This window comes from Monodelphis domestica, chromosome 3 (genome assembly GCF_027887165.1).
Source record: "Monodelphis domestica isolate mMonDom1 chromosome 3, mMonDom1.pri, whole genome shotgun sequence".
In the NCBI taxonomy this organism is placed as follows: domain Eukaryota; kingdom Metazoa; phylum Chordata; class Mammalia; order Didelphimorphia; family Didelphidae; genus Monodelphis; species Monodelphis domestica.
In genome coordinates this window covers 436,635,974-436,662,163 of record NC_077229.1, presented here as the reverse complement: position 1 = coordinate 436,662,163, position 26,190 = coordinate 436,635,974, and the positions used below count along the sequence as shown (strand labels likewise).

Here is a 26,190-nt window from a genome sequence, read left to right as displayed (position 1 = left end):
TTAAACTAAATTTTTGTTAAATTTGTTAAATAGTTAAATTTGTTAAATAGATGAGGGGAATGCTATGGATAGAATTTACTGAGATTTAAAATTAGCTTTTGATGAGGCAGCTATGTAGTACAGTGGATAGAGGACCAGGCCTAGAGTCTGAAGGACCTGGGTTCAAATGATTTCTCTCTTAGTTATTACTAATACAAAAAATAAGAGTTGAAAAAATAAAATTAGCCTTTTTGAAAGTATTTCCTACTAGTCTTGTGGAGAAGGTGAATAATGAAATAATAGATTATAATAGATTAACATATGTTACATAATATATATTATGGTAATATTAATAATAAATGATTATTCAGTACAGATTGGATGGTCATACTCAAAATTAGTTGTTAACTATGCAATGTTAAAGTGGCAGGAGTTTAACTCCAGTGGGGTACTCCTGGGGCCCTCATTCAATCATATGTTATTTAATATAGATTTTAAAAGTTTTGGTGGGGTGTCTTACCTTTAGACAATAAACATTTAGAGATTACTCCCATTTCATGAGAGATCATTTGCTACAAGGTAGAATCGTTAAATCAAACTAATAATGCTGTGTGGAATATTGGATGCATGGAATATTTCATATCTGTTTTTTTTTTAAACCCTTACCTTCCGTCTTGGAGTCAATACTGTGTATTGGCTCCAAGGCAGAAGAGTGGTAAGGGCTAGGCAATGGGGGGTCAAGTGACTTGCCTAGGGTCACACAGCTGGGAAGTGTCTGAGGCCAAATTTGAACCTAGAACCTCCCATCTCTAGGCCTGGCTCTCAATTCACTGAGCCACCCAGCTGCCCCCATTTCATATCTGTTACATTCTGCCCAACTCTAAAAAATACATTGGGGGAGAGGCAAATAAACTCAGGAAAGTTTCCTTCACTGGCTTTTGGAGCTCAAGATCCTTCATAAGTAGCACACTGGAATCTAGAATGACCATTTATTCTGAACTGGTACATTGCTGGTTTTGTATTCTTAGGAGGGTTATAGAAGGTTTTCCATCACATTAGATTTTGGACACGGTTAATCAGAGCAAAGGGTAACAAACATCCAACCTAGAGATGTTGTGCCCTCTACTTTGTCAGAAATGATACTACATTACTCAATTTTCTCCTGTGTTTTCCTGGGGAGAAGGAATGTAGGAGTAATATAAGCTTTTTGCAGGAAATGTGTCTGATCTAAATTTTCACAGAAGGTGCTTAATCTTTATTGAGTAAATGAATGAATGAGCAATTTATAGAAGAAACCTTTGAAAGCCTCTCCTTGATGGGAGATGACTCACCTTGTTCAGGTCTGTTCTAAGGGTTTTTAAGAATTCTAATGACTTAAGAAAAGACCATCTATTGCAACTTGCACCAAGGATATACGAATAAAAGACCTTTTTTGTGTGTGTTATACTAAAATAAGATTCTTGTTAGAGAGGGTGCTTTGGGAGAACTTTCCAGTAATGACTTCTGGTAGCTGTTCAGTCTGGTCTGACTGTTTGTGACCCCATTTGGGGTTTTCTTGGTAAAAGATTCTAGAGGAGTTTGTCATGTCCTTCTCGAGCTCATTTTCCAGATGAAGAAACTGAGGCAAACAAAAAAGCATTAAGTGACTTATCCAGGGTCACTCCAAGAATAAGTGTGACTTGAACTCAGGAAGATGAGTCTTCTTGACTTCAGGCCCTGCACTCTATCTACTTTGCCACCTTGCTGCCTGAAGTCCAAAATCCTTTAGTTCAAATCCTTCCCTCTGACACTAGCCACATTCTAGAGATATGACTTATGCAGCTCCCAACGATGTGTCTCCTACATTTGTAGGCTACTTAATCTGAGCAGAGGAACTTTCTCCACATTGATGAAATCATGGATCCTTTGAGTATTAGTATATTTTCATCACACTCAGATGAGAGGAAAATGTATTTTGAAATAGGAGAAGAAATTGGAAGCAGCTGTGCTTTTTTCCCCATTCTCTGAAGTGATCCACATTAAAAAAAAATGTTAGCTCCATATTGATTTAATAATGAGAACTTGGATGATTAGGGATTTTACCCAGGGTAGCTAGCACCAGGTAGGTACATCCTCCTCCCTCTTACTCACCTATGTTAGACCCAGTTATGTGTAGGCATATCATTAAGTGTCACATAATTTTTTCTGGGGCCCTTTCATAAAATTTCTTCATATAAACCATTATATCCCTACCCTTTAAGGTCTTCAAAGCAGATAGCCTTCTGACTTTCTAGGAATAAAATAAGGTAATATCTCTAAAGTGTTTAGCATAGTACCTGGCACATTGTTGTTGAGTTGTTTCAGTCATGTCTGACTCTTTGTGACCCCATTTAAAATTGTCTTGGCAAAGATACTGAAGTCTTCCTGACTCCAGGCTCAGCACGCACTATACCCACTGCACCAATTTGCTGCCCGGTTCAACTCCATCATTTTATAGGTGAGCAAACTGAGGTCCAGAGAAATTAAGTGAATGGCCTAAGGTTACAGACATATCATGTGGCAAATACAGGACTCAAATTCAGTTTCTCTAACTTCAAATCCAAACTTAGAAGGGAACCTTAGAGATTATCTAGTTTACTTCCATTATTATAAAGATTAGGACACTGAAACCCAGAGGGACTTGTCCAAGGTCACACAGTTAAAAGTATCAGAAGCAAGACTAAAACCTCTTTGTTGATTCACAGGTCAGTGGTCATTACACTATGCCACAGCATCTCTCTGTTTAATGTAAAAAATCAAATAGTACTCATCCTTAAAATTGGTATCTGACTAGTCTGCCCTGCCTCCTTCCCTCCTCCATCCCCACAACCACCCTTAAAACAACAAGCACTTATTAATTGCTTTCTATGTACCAATAACTGTGTTAAGTGGTTGGACTATAGAGAAGGTACCAGAGGGTCAAGAAGGCAGTCTGCAGAGGACTGAAAACAAGGCTGGCCTAAGCCTCCTCCTAAAAATGGAGGTCCTGGGAGGAACTGGTCAATAAGAGGGAGAGTGGAGGAAGGGTGAATAGGACTTCCAGTGTAGATAGTCCACAATTAGCTCCAGCTTCCTGGGTTAAGAGATTTCCAGGCTATTGTAGAGAAAGTCTGGGAGAGTCAGGAGAGTACAGCTTGGACAGTGATAGTCTAGAACTAGCACCTAGACTATGGAACCTTATTTTATTTTATCTTATTTCATGATTTAGATAAGGAAAAACACACTTGTGTACAGATAGATAGCAATAATAATATAATCTGAGCTCCATAGTTCTCATTCAAATCCCCCCACCATCTGATCTTAACAAACCTTTCAAGCTTTTTCTCCAACTATGAACTTACATACATGTATGTTCAGCAGCAACTATATTAATCTATTCTCTGACCTTCATCTTGCTTGGCAATGACCCATCTCTAAGAAATACTAGAACATGTATTGTCTATGACATCAAATGGACACTGGCTCTGTCTAGTATTACTGATTATCTAGTGTCATTCTTGTTCCCCCAACAAACGATCAGCTCCTTAAAGACAGCGGCCATCTGTTTAGATTCTCTTTGTATGTCTCACCATAAAGCATTACATTGCCCTTTCTGAGCACTCAGGAAATATGTGTTAGTTGATCCTTTCCTTCTTCCTCAATGCCAAAATCTCATTCTCCTCTCTTCCCATTCCTTTCCCTAGCCTATAATGGCCCAATTGCTTCAAAATCTAGAAAAAGAAGGAAAAAAAACAGAAGAAAAAGAATTGAGGAGACATGGAAGTGAAAAGGGATTGTATGATAGTCACTTGTTAAGGTACATTCTAAAAACAAATTTGAGTTTGTAGCTCCGTAAACAATCATTTATATTTCTATTTGTTTTCTCCTTGCTCCAAGTTACTAAGATGCCATAGAATTCCAAATTCTGGAGTTGTAAAGGACCTCTAATTCAATCCTTATCTGAAGCATGAATATATTGTACAAAACAGATTTTGAGGTTACTTCTGCTTTAATACAGGCAGTGATATGGGTCTTACTCACTCATTTATTTAAGAAACCCAACATCTTGCTGGCGAGGCTCAATTGTTAGCAATTTTACCTCAACCACTTACAGAAATGATTTTAAAATGCATAATCGGTGGTCAGCTAGGTGGTTGAACAGATTGAAAGACAGATCTAGAGATGGGAAGCCCTGGGTTCAAATGTGACCTCAGACACTTTCTAGCTGTCTTCTAGTGGGATGGTCACTTAACTCCCATTGCCTAGCTCTTGTCCCTCTTCTGCCTTGGAACTAATATACAGTGTTGATTCTAAGATGGAAGGTAAGAGGTTTTTTTAAAAAATGCAGTGCATCATCTACTGGCGGAGAACAAAGTAGAGTAATATTCCTACATGGAACATGGCACGTTATGAAATCAGCAAGTTGCTTCCCTTCTCTGGGCCCCTTTGCCTGCAGTGTTTCCTTTCTGACATGCATAGGAAATCACACATTTTTTAAGGAATCTGGTGTGATCTTTTCTTAAAGTACCTCTTTTCTCTTCATTTTTTTTGGACTGTGCTGCTGAAGAAGCATCATTTCTCTGGTCTGTAAGGTTCCTCTTTTTTTAAAAATGTCCTGAGATTTCCTGGGTTTGAAGGAAGAGGTTTTCCCCTAGCAGCTGAGCCACCAACACATTCTTGAGAGGGATGTGTCTGATTGCTCCAAATCACCTTCTGATGTGCAGCTCATTTGCCTGAGCTCTGAATGCCTGCCGAGAGGGGGGGGGGACATTTCAGCTTGGCTCAGGTGGGGTATCCAGTTGAGCCTGAGGAAGGGCTGCAAACTTTGTTTAGGGAAGTAGATAGGAATTGCCCAAACTGATCTGGTGGGGGAAGTGGTGGGGGGAGAGTCTCTGGGATAGCTGAAAAAGCCAAAGTGATGGATTTCACTCACTGCTGCTCTGTTCAAGAAAACAGCAATGGCCTAATATAAGCAAAATTACTTTGGATAATAGTCAAGCAAATGGTTGAAATCCCAGGTTTCGGCATAGAACTACTACAGATAAACTACTCTGTCCCCCAAAACAAAAACAAAACCAACAAATCTCCCACACTGTAAGGTCCAGTACTCCAGGAATAGTGATTAACAAAGCAATTTTTTTTTAGCAGAAACTGGTTTCAGAACTAAGAGACATAGTGGAATTTTAAGGAACTCACTATTTTCTATTTGCCTAAGTCTTTTTTTTTTTTAACTCATCCTCTCAACAATTTTCTTGGTGCTTTTGCCCCAAACCAAAGCAGATGCTAGATTTTCCAAAGGATCCCAGAGTGTTTAAAAAAAACAAAAAAAAAACAAAACCTTTGACTTCTGTCTTAGAACCAATATTGTGTATTGGCTCCAAGGCAGAATTGGGGTAAGGGCTAGGCCCTGGGAGTTAAGTGACTTGCCCAGGATTGCAAAGCTAGGAAGTATCTGAGACCACATTTGAACATAGGACTTCTCTGAGCATGGCTCTCAATCCACAGAATCTCCTAGCTGCCCCACAATTTTTTTTTACAAATCAATTTTTATTTTTTAAAATATTATATATAATACATCATATGTTTAATTTTGTATTTCATAAATCAATTTTGATCATCAATTTTTTTTTGCCATTCCTGGTAATAAGAATCAAACCAAAATTATATCAGGTAGATCAGGAAAAGAATTTGGGTTTTGGGGGAGGGAGGTTGTTTGCTTTTTGGCTGAAAATGTATGTCATATGAGTGCATTAACAAATAAAAATCCATATGCAAAATTGAATATTCTTTGAGAGAGATTCTGGGGAGAGGTTTTGTTCCTAGCATTCAAGGCCTTCTACAGTGTTGGGGCAGTACTACTTTTGTAACATTATTTGTCATTCCTCTCCTACTTTTATGCCCTGGCCAAAGTGGGTTAGTCACCTTCTATAAATGGGGCTCATGATTTCTCATCTTCCTGCCTTCTTATCATTCCTGTTATTCCTTATGCCTGGAATTTCTTCCTACCACTTATCTCTACTTTTAGATTTTCTCCTTAGCCTTCGAGATCTAGTTCAGATGTCACTTTCTCTGAGAGTTCTTCCCACTCCACACACTGTTGGAAGTTATTTTGCCCTCAAGTAGTCTCATAGTGCCATATGTGAACAATATACTTTGTTTTAGAATTACCTATGTATATATTTTATCAGCAAAGACTGAATAACAATGTATTGTGATGAGTTTGGAGTCAGCAAAACTTACCTTCACAATGTAACTGAGTTAAAAAAAAACAACACTTCAGTATAGAATTGGAGTCTGTATCAGTGGGAGGAAGAGGAGAAAGTTTTCATTTTCTGTGTCTCAAAACACTACAGACAGAAGCATAAAGGCACCAAGAGAAACTCTCTGAGCCCTGGATACACAGATGACTAGCTTTTACCTCCCACTAGGTACAGCTGGAAAGGTTGGGAGACTAGAGCTGACCTTTAAGTACCTCTCAAACAAACAAAAGGTTTCCTTTTCTAAACATCCTAACTAGATAAGGAAGTTCCACTCAGACAGAGAGCTTCTTTCCTTCTAAAAAGACAGACTACCATCCTGAGCAAACACTGGATGACTGGATGGGGTGGTGAATCTGATCTCCGACTCAAGAGTTGGGGGGAAGATACAGGCTCTGCTGGGCAAACAAAAACTACTGACCCATCGAGGATTCAAATACAGTTTGGACCAGTTTTTCCTTTTGGGTTGCCAAGGATTCAGTTTGCATAAATTGAAGTCTTTGTTACTTAAGTCCTGGTTGATGGTTTATCACACCGAAGTTGCCTCTCTGCCCTGGTTTCTTGTGGATTTGTAGTTCGGAAATTTGAAGACATGGTTCTGTATGTATGTAATTCAGCAACTCCCATAGTTCTTGTAAAAACCATGATTTTGGTGAAGGAGTGTTCTTTTGTGGTCGGAAAGAGAATGTTGGTTACTCAGAGAAGTATTAGCTTTTGCCACAGGATCATAGATTTAGAAGTGGAAAGGACCACTGAGTTCATGTAGTCAAATTCTCTCAACTTATGGAGAAGAAAACTAAGGCCCAGGGAAGGAACAAATAATCGGAAATGGGTTTAAATGAAAAAGGTTAATGATGTTTTAGCTTTCCTTAAGCAGTTATATGTTTAAAAAGTAATTAGATCTATAATCTCACTGAAGTAGGTATTCCCTTCAAAGACCAACCATACCTGCTTATTCTATGTAACTATGATTGCCATCCTTCTATAAGTTCACCACAGAGGGTTCATCCAATGTGCCAGTGGTCCTCACTGCCTCTGGGGAAGTCCATTAATACTTCTACTTGGAAAAAAAAAACTCATGGGACTGAATTTTCCATGCTTTGCTCACTCTTTTAGAGTCATTCACTTGTGGGGAGTAGAGTGGGAAGGGAGAACAGGACATGACATTGCATTAAGGGTCATTAATTTTTAGTTCTGAAATAGAGTTTTCTAGGACCTTTCTTCCTTCCCTCCCTTGCTCCATTATGGGCCTCTTTGAGAAGAGAACAGACAGAAATGTGGTATAGTGTCTACACTTTTGAGAAAAGGGGAACAATTATCATGTTTTCATGTGGTGCCATTCCACTATTGTCTGGGTCAAACTGATCATTATGATGGTTCTGAGTAGCATAATCAGGTAGTCAATAAAATATCTATTAAGATTCTAGCCCTGAGGCAGCTGGGTGGCTCAGTTGATTAAGAGCCAGGCCTAGAGATGGGAGGTCCTGAGTTCAAATATGACCTCAGATATTTTCCAGCTGTGTGCCCCTGGGAAAGTCACTTGACCCCAATTGTTAAGCTTTACTGCTCTTCTGCCTTGGAACTTAGTATTGATTCCAAGATAGAAAGTAAAGGTTTGAATTTTTTTTTTATTTTACTTTTTTTAGTATTTTTAAATTTAAGTATTTTCCATGGTTACATGATTCATGTACTTTCCCTCCTCTTTTCCCCTCTCCCTTCCCAGAGCCCAACAAGCAGTTTCACTGGGTTATATATATAAATATATATTATCACTCAATACCTATTTCCATATTATTCATTTTTGTAATAGTCTTTTAAAAAGCAAAACACCAAATCCTATACCCATATAAACAAGTGAAAAATAAAATGTTTTCTTTCTGTGAAAAAAAAAAATTTGTTTAAAGGTTTTTGCTAGGCCTTCACAGCTGCTGCAAAAGTCTCACAAATACAATTGTGCATCAGATTGGCCTGCAATCTCCTACTTTGTTGTTATCTCCACCCCTCTTTTCCCCTTTCCTAATCATATGGATTATGGGTTGGGCTTTGAAAGGATTATTATTATTTTTGTCATGATGGCATTAATAGAGAAATGTTCCTAAGATATGACTATTATCTTAATATTGTTCTTTTATGTTTACTATTTGGTAAGCTATTATGCAGGTGGTACAGTGTATAGAGTGCCAGGCCTGGAGTCAGGAGTAGACTTACTTTCCTGAGTTCAAATTTGGCTTCAGAAACTTATTAGCTATGTGCTCTTGGACAATCCACTTAACCCTGTTTACCTCAATTTCCTCAGCTATAAAATGAGCTGGAGAAGGAAATGACAAACCACTTCAGTATCTTTGCCCAAAAGACCCCAAACAGGGTCATGAAGAGTCAAACATGACTAAAAATAACTAAGCAGCAACAACAAAATTGTGCAGATAGAAAAAAGTCTGATTTTTGCAATTGAATAAAATATTATGCTACAAATTCATCTTTCATAGGCTCATAGAAAATTTCTTTGTGATATTTCCAGGAGCAGATAGATTGATAGGAATAATAGGTACTTTATTCTGTTCCTCCATGGCTTTGGTTTCTTCTGCTGGGCATTTATTTTTTAGAGCTCTTCATTCATAATCTATGAGTTTTTGGTGCAACAATATCCATCAGATATATAGGTAGATAAATAGAATAAGTATTTATTAACTATTCACCAAATGCCAGGCACTGTGCCAAGTCCTGGGAATGCCAATAAAAACAAAAAGAAAGACAGTTTAAGGACCTCACATTCTAATGAGGAAAGGCAACACTTTAAAGGGAATTGAGGATGGAGATAGGTAAAAATTCTTGTACAAGGGCAAGAGAAAGAAGTCCTAAGAGTCAGGGCCAGGAGAAAAGTAAAGGGATTAATAAAGCAGCCTTGGACACATCCTCAAATGGGGAAAACTGAAACTAGTATTTTAAAATTTTTATGGGCCAGTGATATGTACAAGTGATTGTGAGCAATAGCTTTTCTGCATGATGGAACTTGGGCACATTTAATATGATTTATTCCTTTAATTATCAAGAATATTTTGGCATTTGTATTTGCCTCATTGAAATTTGTCATCCATTTGTATTTGGTGTTTGTCCAGTCCCTTGATCATACCTTACTTTGTTTTTGTTTTACTTTTACCTTCCATCTTGGAATCAATGCAGAAGAGTGGTAAGGGATAGACAATGGGGATCAAATGACTTTCCCAGGGTCACACTGCTAGAAAGTGTCTGAGGTCACATTTGAACCCAGGACCTCCCATCTCTAGGTCTGGCTCTCACCCCACTGAACCACCCAGCTACCTCCCTGATCATACCTTTCTAGGCACATTCAAGAAATGATATCTTTTTGCAACCTGTAATGATATATTATACAATTTCTAGCATTGTGCTGCAATGTCTATATGGATCACCAAGTCCATATTCATTAAGAATGGCCTCTTTAAAACTTTTGGGAAAGAGAGAACCAAGAGCCGGGAGGAAGCGTGAGATGGCTCCGCCTGGGGACTGCTGACACTGCAGCTGCAGCTGCTTCTCCTGGTTCTCTGGGATTGCTGGAGAAGGGCCAGAGCTGCTATCGGCCGCTGGAGGGGTTCCAGTCCCGGGAGCACAGGACCTATCCCAGACCCCATGAATACATGGCATGCTCTAGTCTGCCCAAAGCCTGAGACTGGCGCAACATCAACGGGGTCAACTATGCCAGCATCACCCGGAACCAGCACATCCCCCAGTACTGCGGCTCCTGCTGGGCCCACGGCACCACCAGCGCCCTGGCAGATCGTATCAATATCAAGAGGAAGGGAGCCTGGTCCTCTACGCTCCTGTCTGTGCAACACGTGATTGACTGTGGCAATGCTGGGTCCTGTGAGGGTGGCATGGATCTCCCCGTGTGGAAATACGCTCACATGCATGGCATTCCCAATGAGACCTGCAACAACTCCCAGGCCAAAGACCAGGAATGTGACAAGTTTAATGAATGTGGTACATGCAATGAATTCCATAATTGCTATTCTATAAAGAACTATACTCTCTGGAAAGTTGGAGACTATGGTATCCTTTCTGGGAGAGAAAAAATGATGGCAGAAATATATGCAAATGGGCCTATCAGTTGTGGCATAATGGCAACGGAAGCCTTGGATAACTACACTGGAGGGATCTATTTTGAATATAATCCTCAACCTATGATAAACCATATCATTTCTGTGGCTGGGTAGGGTGTTAGTGATAACGGAACAGAATACTGGATTGTCCGAAATTCATGGGGTGAACCGTGGGGTGAAAAGGGCTGGCTGAGGATTGTAACCAGCAGATATAAAAATGGACAGGATAGTAATTACAATCTTGCTATTGAAGAAATGTGTTCATTTGGAGATCCCATAGTTTAAGTTTTATTAAGATTAGCTGCTTCTAATCGGCTTACCTCATACCCAGCAACCACATCCTAAATATTTAGTGAAATATACTTCTAAAGGTGGAAAATGTCTACAAATCACTTTTTGCCTCCTATTCAGAAAACTGATCTACAATGGAATAATGATTTACCCAAATCTGTAGAGGGTTTTTGGTTACAATAAATTACTTTAGAAAAGTTCCACTCAATCACTTGTTTAATGCTGAAGAGGTCAATCTGGTATCTTGAGTGAGAATTACTGCTGTGTGAAGCATCCTGCGATGCCCATGTAGTAAAATGCAACTTAATAAGACTCTTGAAAATCCCATTATAATTTGATACATGTAACATAAAAATTGAGTTGAAAGTTAAGTCCTTCCAAATTTTATTTGATAACTCTTTAGATGGATATTCCACACATTTAAAATAACCCATAGGGTCAGTAAAAAGTCTTTCCACCAGAAGTTCAGGCCACAGTCCTCACGACTTCTTGAGTTCCACCTAGAAATGTCTTGTTGGAACCTTGGATTCAGCAGCAGACTCCGATTCAGTTTACCATAATGAAGTTAGACTTTCAGTGGGCTTCAATAAGAAAACAGAGAAAAGGTTATAAAGGGAATTAGTCATTTTAAGAGCATAAACCAGAACAGTCATATATTACCTTATCTATGAACTCTGTCACAGGGTCATGTTCTCCTTCTGTTTTAATAGCACCTGCAATACTGTTATTCTCTAGAATAGGAAGAAAGAGCTGCACAAAGTCAGAAGTGTAGGGAGGAGCAATCACATCCAAGACCTGTAAAGAGAGAGAAGCCTGAGCATTGTTCCAACTCTTCCCCATCGCATCTAGTCTCTTCTTTGAAGATGAATTCCAGAAGGACACATTCAAAACTTAGCTACAAAGCTAAGTAGTTGGTTAGTGTCAGTGTTACCAAAAGGGAGCATTTCTGACCTCAGTAATAAAATAGCGAATGAGGGAGATGTCAGTGTCCAACTTCTCCAAACACTTTCGGATGTAACTGACGATGGGCAATACAAAACCTCGACTCAGCAGATGAACCATTCTGTCCAGCAGGGTTTTCTTCAGTTCAAGCTGGGGGGCAAGGCAGAAGGTGCATGTTAAAGACAGTATTTTATTCATAATTCCTAGCTAGGCTTTTTCATTTTTTGAAAGGCCCCATACCTGTTCCATTACATCCAGCTGGGAGTGCTCTGTCTCAAATAATTTAACCAACAATTGCAGGATTTGGGGATGGAGGAGCTGGTGGCAGGTGCTAATCTATGGCCAAAAGAACTCATTTCACAATTGTGCTTATTTCAAAATATTTGCTGTCCATATCTGTTGAATTAGACTAAGAATACTTGTTGTTTATGTCCCAGTAACACTCAGACAAAACACCTGTTGAATTTCTTCACACTGAGGACCATTGTAACACTACTAGATAATATAAATACTAGATATATAAAGACAAATATACATGTGGCTGCATGATGCAATCCTCACCTCATCTAGTAAAGCCAAATGTACTGGTGGATGATCAGTCTGGAGCTGAAAATAGCGTGGTTCTGACACTGTCCAATCCACCCACTTTAGTACACCCATTGCTACCACTGGAAACCTAGAAAATAAAGAAAGCATCTTCAAATCCTCAGTCAAAATTCCTAAGACTAAGGTGAGTTTTACTTAGGACAATAAGATGGCAATATGAAATGATGTAACCATTAACTTTAAGATGACTGATTTTTGAAAGTGGAAATAATAATGTAGTCAACTTAGGTGGGGACAAATGGCATTATTAATATGAACTTATGCAGTTATTCTATATATGAAGAAGTAAAATTGACTTGAAGATTTTGTCATTTTCTAGCTTTTTAAATAAAAGAATATTTTGCTTAAAAAAAAAAACTTTTGGAAGCAATGGCCTGGTCTCTTATACCCATCATAAACCTTTGCATTTTCATAAACAAATCCTGGTGATCCAGTCATTTGTTTCATATTGCTTTACTAACTTGTTGGTTGATATAATGGGAATTTCGACATGACCATGGAAGGCCACTCTTAGATCTTTTGTTCCATTCTTAGATCTTTGCTATTTCATAGACTCCATCTAGAGGAAATGCCCATTGTTGTATTCTGCAAATCTAGAAGTGTATAACTATTATCAGTGAAACAATGTTAGTCCCCAAGTATTTCTGCAACATGTATTATGCACTCTGAGAACAACTAAAGATCTTCTTCCTTTAGATAAAGTGGTATTACTCTGCCTTGAGATGATGAACGAAAGCCAGTGTTCTTCATCTCAAGGAAGATTTTTAGAAGGATGCTATCTTGTTGCTGCTGTTGTTACATTACTCTGGTCTCTAGAATCCTGTTGGAGCCCTACGATGATTCCCAGTTTGGCAAAGTCTGACCAAAGGGAGAAGAAAAATGTGGCTTCTAGGTTAAGATCCCTCTTTTGCTCTCCAACTACTCAGTGTTACAGTTTATCATCTCATCACACCACCCTCAAGAGCAGTAGAAATCTGCACTGAAAAATAGTTATGTTGAAATAATGAAATCAACTCCAATTCACATTACTTATACAGATCAAAGCTATAACTGGGAGGAGAGGAAAATTATTTTTTTTAAGCTCTTGAGATCTTGGCTTTTAATTTTCAACTCTGCAAAGCTTTTACTTAAAATAGTCATCTTCATTATTGCATAGCTATTTTTGCATATAAGTACAATATAAAAGATTAAATGTTTTTTGGCAAAGAGTTTTTTATGATTCTACTTTGGACCATAAAAATTTCTACTGTCGACTGAGGAATAATGAAAGAATGATTAAGGAACTGGATAAGTTCTGTATTTTGATAATATCTCTCCAAAAAATAGTTTTATAGAGTTTGCATGGTTGATAAAAGCCAATAAAAATCTATGAACTTTTAAAAATCACATTACACCATGAAAGCACTTGAGAGTGTCTACACCTTCATATTTAAGTGACATTATGCCATAATTTTGATCTTTTTGTAATTCTACATTTTCAGAATCTTCTGTTAAGGGCTTTTTCATTGGAGTAAATTGGCTGAAGATCCCCTTCCCCTCACAAGACTAATAAGATCCTAGTGGGTTGAGATTGGATCTTAACCAAGTATTATAAATGCACACCATAAGTTCTTAGGGATAAACACTGATTGCTAATTCTTAGGGTTATCTGCCTATTATTATAGCAAGGGTACTAGCCCATTTCAGGCAGTCCAGATCAATCTCCAAAGCTTATCTGGGGGGAAAAAACATAAAACAATACATAGTAGCTTTTGCTTTTGCCACTTACTCTTTCTCTGTGATTCTGGGAATGTTATTTAACATCTATTTATTTGCTTCCTCATGAGTAACATTGAAATGCATACCTCCTATCTATTGCATATTAATACCATGAGGTAAAATTTTCAAATACCTCCACAATTTGCTGAGATCCTTGGAGAAAGTTGGAACAGATGTTGTCACTTAAAATCTGTCTAAATTTCTTTTCCAAAGAAAGCAGGTAAACCCAGCTTGTTGCCTGTGTTACATTTAACTTGTTCCAAAATTTATCTCTGTGGATGAATCAGAGAGCTTATTTGGCAGGTACTAAATTGCTTTGATGAAACGAGACATTGTAAGTGATCTACATTATGGAATATGACCTTATTTTCCCATTTGCAAATATATGAAAAATCTTGAAATTAAAGCCAAGATTTCTCCTGCTGACACATTTCCCCTTCTCTTTTCCCTCCACTAAAAGCTATTACCTTCTACTTGAAATGTAGTGGAATTAATTGAATTTTAAGTAGAAGTGAAAAAATTGTTTTTTATGCAATTGCCTATCTCTGTTTTCATCTGCCCTTATAATGGCACTGTTCACATTTAATGTAACTATATTATATTCTCAGAAAAGGTGCTGCCAAGTCAAATTTGTTTTTTCCAACGGAACACTGAGTGTTACATTCTTCACCAAGGGCCTGTTGGCCAACTTTTAATAGCTATAACCATAGGACATAGAAGGTTTAATAAATTATTTACCTGTATACTACCCATTGTACAATTTTAAAATTATTTATGTGTTAATTAAACATAGTAACATGGAAATCCAACACACAAAATATTTTTTCAAAGAATTATAGGATTATAGTACCTACCAAGGACCTCAGAGAACATTGGAATTAATTCCATCATTTTAGATGAAAAAAACTAATTGCCAGAGAATTGCAATACTTATCCAAGTTGACACAAGTTTGCTTTCTGATTCTTTTCAACATAAAGTGTTTCAAAGCTGGAAAAATAGGACTCATGGTTGAGCCTAGATTTACAATTATGAAACAGCCTGTTTAATAGAGTTGATGATTGGTAAGTGGCAGTCTCTTGACTATTGTATATACTATTCTTGTGAAAAAGATGAGATTTGGGGTGGATAATTGTGCATTTAGGTGAGTTTGGAACAACTTGAAAGACCAGACTTAATGAGTTGTCATTACTGGATCAAAATCAAGTTGGAGAGAAGTCTTAAGTGGAATGCTCCAGGGATCAAAGCTTGGCCCAGGCCTGATTAACATTTTAAACAATGACTTAGATAAAGGCATCCTGCTTATCAGATTTGCAAGTGACAAAGACTGGAAGAGTAGCTAATGCATTGTGATTGATTCAAGATTCAAAAACTTTTTTTTTAAAATAAATTAGAACACAGGACTGCCCTGTGATAAAATGCAGCATGATAAAGATAATTGTGAAATCTTAGATGAGCATGAAAGTTGATTTTAGAAGTACAAAATGGAGGAGGCATGTTTTTATACACTCATTTGCCTGAAAAAGTAGGGGAGGGGATGTTGTAAAACAGAAAACCCAATATAAATAGAGAGTATAATCTGACAGCCAATTAAAGTTAATGCAACACTGAGCTTTATTGAGCAATGTAACTTGCAAGAAAAGGAGATGATACTCCCTCTCATTCTCATTCATCCCTCTCATATAAAGTATTGCCTTTAATTCAATGCCATTGAAAAGCTGAGGAGTGTCCAGAGGAGGGCTACCAAGATGGGGAAGGATCCTGAGTTTGTAACATATGAGGGTCTTTTGGAGAAATTGGGGATATGTATGCTATATAAGAGAATAATGGTGTTCAGGAGTATAGAAAGACAGCTGTCTTCAAGTATTGGAAGCCAACTGTGATGAGGAAGAGAAGAGTCTTGTTCTATTTGTCTTAGAGAGAAGAATCAGGAGCATTACAATAGATGGAAGCTGGGGAGAGAAAGGCTAGAATTTAGACTTGATCTAAGAAAAAAACTTCCTAACACTAGATGTATTCTCAAGTAGAATTGGATTAATTGGGATATGGCATATTTGCTTTTGCTAAAAATCTAAGCAAAGGTTGGTTGGGTACATATTAGATATGTTATAGTGGAAATTTCTTTTGGGATATAAATTGGCTAAGGAGCTTCTCCAAACAGACTTGATGGAATCATTCCAAGATTTGGAGAGTTTTCCTTTATGGTTTTTTTTTTTTTAGACAAGTGAGGAGAGAGTTGTATATGCATACCAAAAAAATGTTTCCTTGTGCCAGAGGACCAAGGCCTAATTTGTGTCTCTTAGGAGCAGGATGCTGCTGTTCAGTTATTTCATATGTGTCCAATTCTAAGTGACCCCATTTGGGATTTTCATGGCAAAGATACTGGAGTAGTTTCACCATTTCCTCTCAACCTCTTTTTACAGATGAGGAAACTGAGGCAAATAAGGTTAAGTGACTTGCCCAGAATCACACAGATAGTAAATATTAAGGTCAGATTTGAACTCAGGAAGATGAGTCTTCCTGACTCCAGGACTGGCATTATGTCCATTGTGCCACCTACCTTCCCCAGGGTTAGGATAGCATATTTAAAATAAAAGTTCAACACCAAAAGCCAACAAAGTTCTTCATGTTGTTCCATAATAATAGATAAGAACAATCACAAAAGCACTACTATTTCTTTTTCTCAATGGTTTTAAGGACAATTGCATAGCAAATTGGGCTCAGATTTAAATAGGATCATGGAGTCAAATAATCTAGAGCTAGAAAAAAGACCTCATTAGCCCTGTAATCTAAACCTCTTATTTTTCAAATGAGGGAAGGAAGAACCAGTAAGACTGAGAGACTTGCTAAAGATCATTCAGAGAGTAAGCATCAGAAGTGGGATTTGAACCCAAATCTTCCGACTCCAGAATGAATGGGCTTTCTATTGTACCATACTACCTCCTAAGAAAGAATAACTCTTTGGCAAGTCTCTCAGTTTCACTGGTCCATACTTAAGTGTCAGGGGTCACACAGCTAGGAAGTGTCTGAGATCAAGATCTGTCTCTAGGCCTGACTTTCAATCCACTGAGCTACCTAGCTACCTCCAAGAACCTATGTGTCCTGAAAATATTGATAGCTCTTTTTTGTGGTGGCAAAGAACTGGAAATTGAGGGAATACGCATCAATTGGGGAATGGCTGAACAAGCTGTGGCATATGATGATGATGGAATAATACTGTGCCATAAGAAGTGATAAGCAGGTTATTTTTTTTTAAACATGGGAAGGCCTATGTGAAAGTATGAAAAATAAAATGAGTCAAACCATTTTTATATTACATACATTATATACAATTACTGAATGAATGTTTGAAAAATAACTTGTGAATGTCTATATTTAGAAAATAACTGATCAATGGAAAATGAAAGACATAGTTCATTTATAAATACATATATTACATATATATATAGATATTTAAGTGATGCCTCCCCTGTTGCTGGTAGAGAAGGGAGTGAGATGCCTGGGAATTTTAATGTAGCCAACAAGCAAAGTAAAAATACATGCCAAAAGATTTCGAGTTACTATTGTTGAATTAGCCCTTTTGGGGTCCTGTCTGTGTTTAGCCTGTTCCATTACCTGGAATTGTAAAAATATTCTTGCCTTTCTCAATTAGACACTTCTATTGGCTGGGCATGTTTTAGTCTGTGATGATGAAAGGCATGCCAGAAGTGTGTGGAGCCTCAATAATTAGAGTTGGAGGAGAAAGAAGCAGGAAATGAAATCAGATTTTGTTTTGTTTTAGAGGGAACTGAAAAATACTAGTTAAAGAAGCAATACAAAGAACAACTTTGAATTTCCATAGTGCTTTAGATACAGAATACTTCATACACATTATCTCATAGGCTCAGATTCTATAGGACTGTGGATTTGCAAAGTGCTTTCCTATATCAACCATGTAATGAAGGTAATGCAGATATCCCTGTCTTACAGCTGAAAAAACTGAGAGGTTAAGTTAAGTTGCCAAAGATCACACAGCTTACAGGATTTCCTCTGGCTCTGTGGCCCAGAGAAAGAAGCCTGGGGCATGAGTCCTGGGACCTACCAGTGTAGCCACCCACCAAAAGAGAACTGAAATACAAAGCAGGACCTGTGAAAATGTTGGCAGCCCAGCCATTCGTGTTATCATGTTTTCCTCAGCCCTACTGTGGACCTGCCCCCAAGAGCAGGTGAGAAATGAATTGGGAATCCCTGGAGTCCCAGTGTCCAGGAGGCACCAGAGCCCCCATAACCAATTAAGTGGAAATTTGGTAACCAGGCCAGGAGGTTTGAGGTAATGAGCCAAAACATTCTCTGAGAAGAGAAACAGAACCCAAAGATGAGTCATAACAGGAGGATAAACACAGATAAACCTCAGTGACCCCCTCAAGCCTCCTTTTCAGCATAGATCATTTTACACCTTATCAATGGAATGTTAATGAGCCCCATCCATCCTCTAGGTACAGCTAGGAAAGAAATCAACTCCCCACTCCCAGAAAACTTACTGCCTTGTGATGAGTTTGCTGTGAGTGTTCTTTCTCTTCCAGCTCTAACGGGAAACTGTAAATATGTGTGGACTTGGAGATAGGAGGAAGCAGATTTTTCCAAGTGGGAAAACCCTCTTGTCCTATGACAGTAACACTGTGGTCAGGATAAAGAATGACTCCTAGGAAAAGGAAAGGTAAATTAGTGGTTGATCTGGCACAATTAAAAAAAAGGTCACTAAGAAATTACCTCACTGGTAAATTTGCAGCAGAATGATATTAATGTTTAATAATACATTTTAATATGCCATATCTCAATTTCTAGATGAGGAAAATGAGACTCAGATAATTTATGGCATCCATTGTCTAAGAGCAAATAAATGTCAGAGGTGAAATTTGAACCCAAGACTTCCTCTGGACTCTAGTTCTACCTTCTGCCCATTAGATCACCTTGCTTTTCCAACATGAAAAAACTCTTGGATTTGTGATGTCAAACACTGTCAACATAAACTTCCCCCTAAACTAAAGATATCTGAGTGAAGAAACTTGCCAGATATAAATAGTGAAACTAGTGCTCCATAGTGGCAGGCTTATAATTCAGCATCCTCAGGCATAAAATTAGAGGCAGCAATGGTGTTGCAGATGGAGGGCTGGCCTTAAAGTCAGGAAGACCACTGTTCAAATCTTACCCTTGACACCTCCTGGTTGAATCACTTAACCCTCGGTGTTCCAGTTGACTCTAAGATTATGTTACAGTGGAGTTGCCAGACTGCGTTTATGGAAGGATCAATGAAATTCCAGGACTGTCTACCCTCCCCTACTCTTCCCACAAAAAAGCTGAAGACCAGTAATTGTCCTAAAAAAATCAGATTGATCCCCAATTCTCAAGAGAATGAACAGTTCTTGAAAAATGCCTGAAGAGGACATGGAGAACTTAGTCAATGAGGGCTTCAAAGACTGAAGGCCCTAACAACAGAACAAACAAAAACATTTATCTTGAAAGGGCATGGGGTAGCCCTTAATGAGAAATGACACCACATGTAAGCAGGAGGAGAGAGTCTGAACTGAGATTTCCCTTGGGGATTTAGGCATGTTTTGAAGCTGGCCAAAAAAGCATCAAAACAGGAAAACAAAAAGCATGGCCCTGAAACTAGCCATGGACAATCGATGGCTGAAACTCCATCCTCAAACGTTCTCAAAAGAGGTACTGACATATCAGTAAACAGACACGTGGCAGACAAGTAAGCATCCCTAAGCAGCCTCCCTCAGGGAACATGCCTCAGCCCTGGCTCCCAGCCCTCCCTCACACAGAGCCCAACCAGACCTCCAGAGGAAAACACAACTTTGAAAGAAAATGAAAAGAAACCCTGTCCCTATGGATGAGTGCATCCAGACAAATAAACATCATCCCTCCCACAGTAGAGGAGGGATCCTTACACCAGGCAGGAAAACCCAACAGGGAAAATCCTTCTGGAGACTCTGGGGAGGTAGGAGAGCAGGGGACAAGGAGACACAGACATGGATTTATGAAAGCAAACCACAGCCCCAGACAAAATAACAAAAGATGAAGCCCCTTAAAGAGCAGGAGATCTTAACCTGAGGTCCACAAATTCCTTTGATTTCAGGGGATCCACCAAAAATGACATCTTTAGATCAATACAATTGGTTTTCTGTGTGTTTTTATCCAGTGCATTTCATTTTATGCTTTAAAAATGTTATTCTTCACCCCACTACCAAAGGTGTCCCTGGCACAAACAAAGTTTAAACCTCTTTCACAGAACTAAATGCTTCCGATCCTCTTAAAACATGACACCTTGCATGTAGTAGGTGTGCTCAATAAATATTTGTCTTTGGGATTTGGTCATTTGAAGGTGCTGAGCAAAAACTGGGAAGAAGGAGCACCTGGCTCTATGCCCTGAGACTTGTTCCACCTATCCAAGGAACTTCCCAGGGGAGGCAGAGTTGCCTACACATCAGAGAGCAGGCAGTTCTGTGGGATGTCTTTGTTTCTATAACCATAAGCAAAAAACCATCTGTATCAGAGCCTGGACTCATGCAGTTACTACCAATTCAGAGCCCATCTATAAATATAGATACGCTGTAATCTGGAGGAACCCCAGGTTGGAACAGGAAAGATTTATTGACTGCCACCAAAAAGTTGACATTGTTGCAGCCAAAACAATTTATAACACATCCTCTGAGACCTCGAAAAGTATTTAAATAATTGAAACAGTCAGATATTCCATTATTGAGGAATGGAGTTTCTGGGCTCAAGATGGAAGCCCCAGTCCTCCATTTCTATAGTTAGCAGATGCCACTTTGATTGGTTTCTGTGGCCCCCTTTTTCCCCCAAAAGGAAGCAGAGGAAAGGCCAGCCACCGTTTTTTGAGGCAAAGTGAGTAAATGTTCTGTAGAAAACAGATCTCTGGCCAGAGCCACCCCTGACATGCAAGGCTCTGCAAATTCAGATGAATCCAGATGGAACTCTTGCCCATAGCTGTCCAAGCCGCACAGACCCCGTAAGGTCATTGGACTTGGCTGCTCAGAGGGCTAAACTGTTTGGAAAAACAAAGCTCCAAATGAAAACAGAGTGGCCTCAGCTTTCAAAGTTACTCATTGCAAAGACACTTATGAGAGGGAGAGGTCACATAGGGGGAACTCCCTAGTGGCAAGTTAAGGCAACGTGCATTAAACAAGTTGTGTGCCCAGCACTCTGGGAGATAATGTGCAGCACATTTATAGGGCATTTTAAACCTCACCAAGTACTTTCTATACGTTATCTTATTTAGTCCTCTCAATAGTCTGGTGAGAAAGGTGCTATTGTTATTCCCATTTTCCAGAAGAGGAAAGTGAGACTCAGGCCCATGATTAACCTGTTCAGAGGTCAGTCGGCCCCTCCATGTTTAAGATGGGATTCAAACTCAGGTCTTCCTGACTCTAAATTCTTACGCTCTGTCCACCTCATGTTACTCACCACCCAGCACTTTGAGGAGCTATCTTCTCTGAAACCCCAATCTGTGCTTGATGTTATTCAAGTGGTGTAATTAATTTCAAAATCTCTTTGAGAAATACAAAAGCCAATGCAAAAGCAGAGTGACTCTTTTTCAGAGAGGCAATATTGGTTAGTGATATAGGCAGTCTGGACTCCATCAGCAAATATGGCTATGAAATGATACTTAACTAGCTGAGTGATCCTTGACAAGTCATTCAACATTGCTGAGCCTCAGTCTCTTCATCTGGATAATAGGTGTAATTATTCCTAAACTGCCTGTCCCATAGAATTGTGAAGAAAGCATTTTGAACTCCTTAAAAATTATAGAATTGTGGCTAATTTTACTTTGTTCCCTGAAACTCCTTAGCTAGTTAGATCTACTGCAGATGTGTACGTGTTCTCTGTGCTCTAGCTGCTATAGGAATCTCATGAGACTGAATAGCCTGAATCAGAGCAGTAGCAGGTCTGCTCCCCCAACCCTCTATCTGCCTACCTTATCAATTGTGGACTTGTTGCATGCACACTCTGGTCATTAATTCAAGCCTCTTTTTCAACACACTGCCTCATTAATGGCATTTTAATTATTTCTTCACTCTGTATTTGCTAGGATCTCTCATGACAAGTAGAAGAAATAGAAGGTCAGATTTCTGAAGGCTGTACTATTGATTAGTGATACTCACAGGGACCCGTGTCTCTCAGACTCTTGAATACTGGAAGTGACACATCTTTCCTGATAGTTCATCCATCCGTCCTATCTTCAGTCCGTATGACCTTCCACATCTGTACCAGAAATCATTCAGTATGACCTCCTTAATCCTGACATATTCTAAATATTCAGGGACCAGGAGTACTACATTCATCATTACTAAACTGTGGGATCTTGATAGATATATACATACATATACTCAAATTTGCATACACACATACTTCACTATAATTAAGACCAAATAAGAGCAACAAATTACTCCACCCTAACCTCAGAAGGCAAATGAAGTCAGATATGGTAAAGGAACTTGACATTCCCTGCCACTCACCCAGAAGAAAATATTACTTTCCCTAGTAAAAGTGTTGATTTAGTTTTTATGGTGTCTATTACCCTAGATGGCAAACCTATAGCATGCATGCCAAAGATGGCCCACAGAGACCTCTCGGTGGGCATGCATCACCACCAGAGTTAGTTACTAAGAAAGACAGAGGGATTCTGTGGAGTTGCTCCTCTGTGGAATTGCTCCTTTCCCCCTCTCCACTGCACCTCTTAGCCCCTCTGCCCAGCAACCCAGTCAAAGTGCTTACTCCCTCCCCTAAGCAGAGCACCCGTACTACTCCCCTCCCTTTCTTTTTTCTTTGTGTAAGGTAAGGTGGCAAGCTGGGGTGGGGTAGGGCAGGGTATGCAGTCTGGGTGGATGGGGCATAGCATGCAGTGGAGGGCGGGGCATGGCACACAGTCTCTAAAAGATTCACCATCACTGCCCAAGGATATAATTGACTTTCATTTTCAAAGAAGGTGATATTGATGATACTACAACCTCTATCAGACTTTCCACTATCAGTAGGATTTAAACATGTGGTAGTGATGGCTTCCTTTGTATTATTCACAATCCCTGCTTTACTATGGCTCAAACCTATGTTCCATTTAGATGATTTTTCATCTGGTTCTTTGCCTCTGGCACCTCAAAATCTTATCATAATGATTCTGGCACAAACTCATTTTCTTGCACAGGAAATATTTTCCTCTTTTCTTCCTTTTCCTTGATCAGTCTTCATTTCTTTGCTTTGAAAACATGTTGAGTCTTTTCAGCAATTATTCATTAATAAAGGCATGTAAAAATTAGTTCTATCAAAAAGACTTTTGAGAATGAAGGAAACATCTGGTTCTGCATGAGATCATTAAGGAATCCATATACCTTCATACTGGTTGTCCCCATGCCTGGAATGTTCTCCCTCCTAAGCTTTGCTTTATAGAATTCCTGGCTTTTAGGATGTTTTTCCCGGCTCCTCCAACTGCTTGTCTTCAATCTAATCTGTATTTTTTAAATTTTATGTTTCAATTAATGTATATATTGTCTCCCCCAATAGAATGTAAGCTCCTTGAGGGAAAGGTCTTCTTTTTCTTTTTCTTTGACTTTCTAGTGCATAACAATAGTTTCTGGCACATAGTAAGTGCTTAATAAATATTTGTTGACTGATATGAACTGATTTCTTCCTTCCATCTACATCACTTTGAAAAGTACACCATCCCCCTCAAAATCTGAACTTGGCTTCTTGTGCTTGGCATTCTGAAGTTAACATGTTGTGTTAAATGGTAATTCCCAAAATCTCATTGCTTTATTAAAGGATTAATGAAAAGATTTGCAGTTTCTTTTTTGAAAAAACCTTTACCTTCCATTTTAGAATGGATACTGTGAATTGGTTCCAAGTTAGAAGAATAGTAAAGGTCAAGCAATGGGGGTTAAATGACTTATCCAGGGTCACACAGCTAGGAAGATTTGCAGTTTCGGTGTTCAAAGTAAAGATGTGAGAGTCTAATTTAAATACATGCGACTCACTTTATATAAATTGCACGTTGTCCTGCATACTTCGAGTGTTAAGGCAAGTGAGTTCAGACCTGTGTGTTGTTCTTTTTCTAATTAACTAATTAATTAGATGGTTACATTAAAATTCCCAACCTTCCTCCTCTTTCCACATTAGCAAAGATATTATTTAACTAAAAATATATCTCTCTATATAAAACTATGTTTTGCTTGGTTCTATTTATCAGTTCTATCTCTGGAGATGGACATACATAAGCCATTCTTCAAACAAAATTTCTGTTGCTATATAGAATGTTTTCTTGGATCTACTCATTTTACTTTTAATAATTTCATGTGTTTTCAATCAATTCAGATGATTTGTAGCTCATGTTTTTAGAACTGAATTTGAATCCAAAGGACTTCTTATTCATTGCATTGGTTTTCAAGGGTGTCTTTTCACATTTGAATGTTTGGACAAGTCAGATTTCTGTTGGCTATTCATTTTACCCACTGTAAATAGCATCCCTGGAACAGCTAGTTGTGTTTGCTATTCTGAGACTAGCAGGAGAGGTGCCTATTAGGGGCATCAGATTCTCTGAAAGGAGAGAACTTAGAGGGTTTAGAATCAGGAGGTGATGAAATGATCACAGGTTTGGTGTTGGGATAAAGGTGGGAGACTGGAAGCTCATTCATTCCTGCTATATTCTTGAGCTCAGGCAGAGAAGGTTAAGCTAAAATGTCCATTACAGGAAAGAGAAAGTAGAAGGAAAAGCAGATGATAAATATCAAGGACTGATTTGGTCAAACTGGTCTGGCACTGTTTGAGGAAAGCTCTAGGTCCTGAAGAATCAGAGGTCTCTTTTCATGTGTTGGCCTAGAAGAGATAGCCATGTGACTTTGCTTTGTTTTCTGTGTTTTTACAGAGAAATATGAGTCACCACTCCACATGGCTTTCAAATTAAGTCTGAAAATTTATAGAGTGGGAAGCCCTAAAGGGTCATAATCAGACCTACCTTATGGCTTATCACAAGGGACACAAGAGATGTTGATCATGAAATTTGCTTCCAGGTGGGATTTCTGTGGTAGTTTGCTTTTTTAACCTTGATCTGCCAAGTTTATTTGGCTTTGGTGCTGGTAGGCCAGTCTTCTACCCTCCTCTTCCCCACTCCTTATATAATGCACAAGAGTTTTGAAGAAGTGGTAAGGAGCAAGGGAGATAAAGAGTCCAGGGTGCTGCCCAGAATTATATGGATAGCCTTTGCAGGGGGAGCTACCATGTAGTTGGGGATAGTCTGAGGGAAAGCCATTTGGTAACTGCAAAGGAAGAGAGCAAAGAAAGGGAAGATGAGAGCCTGATAAAGATATATTTTTTCTGGCTTTGTGGCAGGGGTGAGGGGTGCAATATATAGATGAGTTCCTATTCCTTTGATGTCTCCTCATGGCCCAGAGGTGATCCTGTGTTCTTAAAGATACTGCCCATGGGGCCCAAATTCTGACAGGTCCTACCAAGCTAAAAAAGCTTTGTGATAGAAAGGATGCCTATTACTGAAAATTCAGAACAATAAACTAGGCTAAAGGCTTATCACTAGCTCAGTCTCAGAGTCCAGCATTGTTTGGCCAACTCTGGAACACCGACTACCTATCTCATCTCTGTTGAGGGAGGTGTAGTATGCATTGGTGGCGGGTGTACCCACTGAGATCACAGAACTTTAAAGTGCAAAAGTAAGATTTGAGGGGCAGGGGAGTTTGTACCTAGATAATCCCCCTAATTCAGTCTATAATTCCATTGTTAGAGATTTATTCCTTCTGTTTCAAGTATTAAGCCTCAAATACGTTGAGTAATTTAACCAGTCCTTTCCTAGTGACAACTAGCTGAGCATATTTCTTCCTTTGTCTCTCTCCCCACCCCCAAGAATGGAATAGAAGTGAGTTTTGAGAAGTAGCAAGTTCAGAGAGAAACATCCAAAGCCCAGGGTATGGGATGATCCACTTCAGGAGAAACTGCCTTTGAGGGGAGGGTAAAGTTAGGGGGAAGAAGATCCATTGGGGGAAGACATTGAGCATCAAAAGGGAATGGTCAGCAAGTCAGTAACTCAATGAACAGTTATGAAGTGCCTCCTGTGTACCAGCACTGCTAAGCATCAGGAATACAAAGAAAGTCAAAAGACAGTCCCTTCTCTTAAAGAGCTGGGTCTAATGAAAACAGCAATGTACAAACAAGCTAATATTCAGGATAAATTATTATC

The 26,190-nt window shown here is 38.9% G+C and overlaps 2 protein-coding genes across 4 annotated transcripts in view; one reads left to right on the top strand and one right to left on the bottom strand.

Annotated features, from left to right (window-relative positions):
- The window catches only part of CCBE1 (collagen and calcium binding EGF domains 1), a 380,199-nt gene that overhangs the window by 240,066 nt on the left and 113,943 nt on the right, over positions 1 to 26,190 (top strand). The gene's annotated exons all lie outside the window — the stretch shown is intronic.
- Positions 11,013 to 26,190, bottom strand: part of LOC103106573 (negative elongation factor D-like) — a 38,204-nt gene continuing 23,026 nt past the window's right edge. The window contains exons 1-7 of one of the 3 annotated variants that reach the window (XM_056824528.1): positions 22,115 to 22,208; positions 18,464 to 18,624; positions 12,143 to 12,257; positions 11,822 to 11,917; positions 11,591 to 11,731; positions 11,300 to 11,434; positions 11,013 to 11,220 (exon numbers count right to left, since the gene is read on the bottom strand). In XM_056824528.1, coding sequence (XP_056680506.1) covers positions 11,191 to 11,220; positions 11,300 to 11,434; positions 11,591 to 11,731; positions 11,822 to 11,917; positions 12,143 to 12,241 — 501 coding nt within the window. In that variant the 5' untranslated portion in view covers positions 12,242 to 12,257; positions 18,464 to 18,624; positions 22,115 to 22,208 and the 3' untranslated portion in view covers positions 11,013 to 11,190. Of the gene's footprint in view, positions 11,221 to 11,299; positions 11,435 to 11,590; positions 11,732 to 11,821; positions 11,918 to 12,142; positions 12,279 to 18,463; positions 18,625 to 22,114; positions 22,209 to 26,190 lie in introns of those variants that run through there. The other 2 variants (XM_056824527.1, XM_056824526.1) reach the window with 2 other exon arrangements.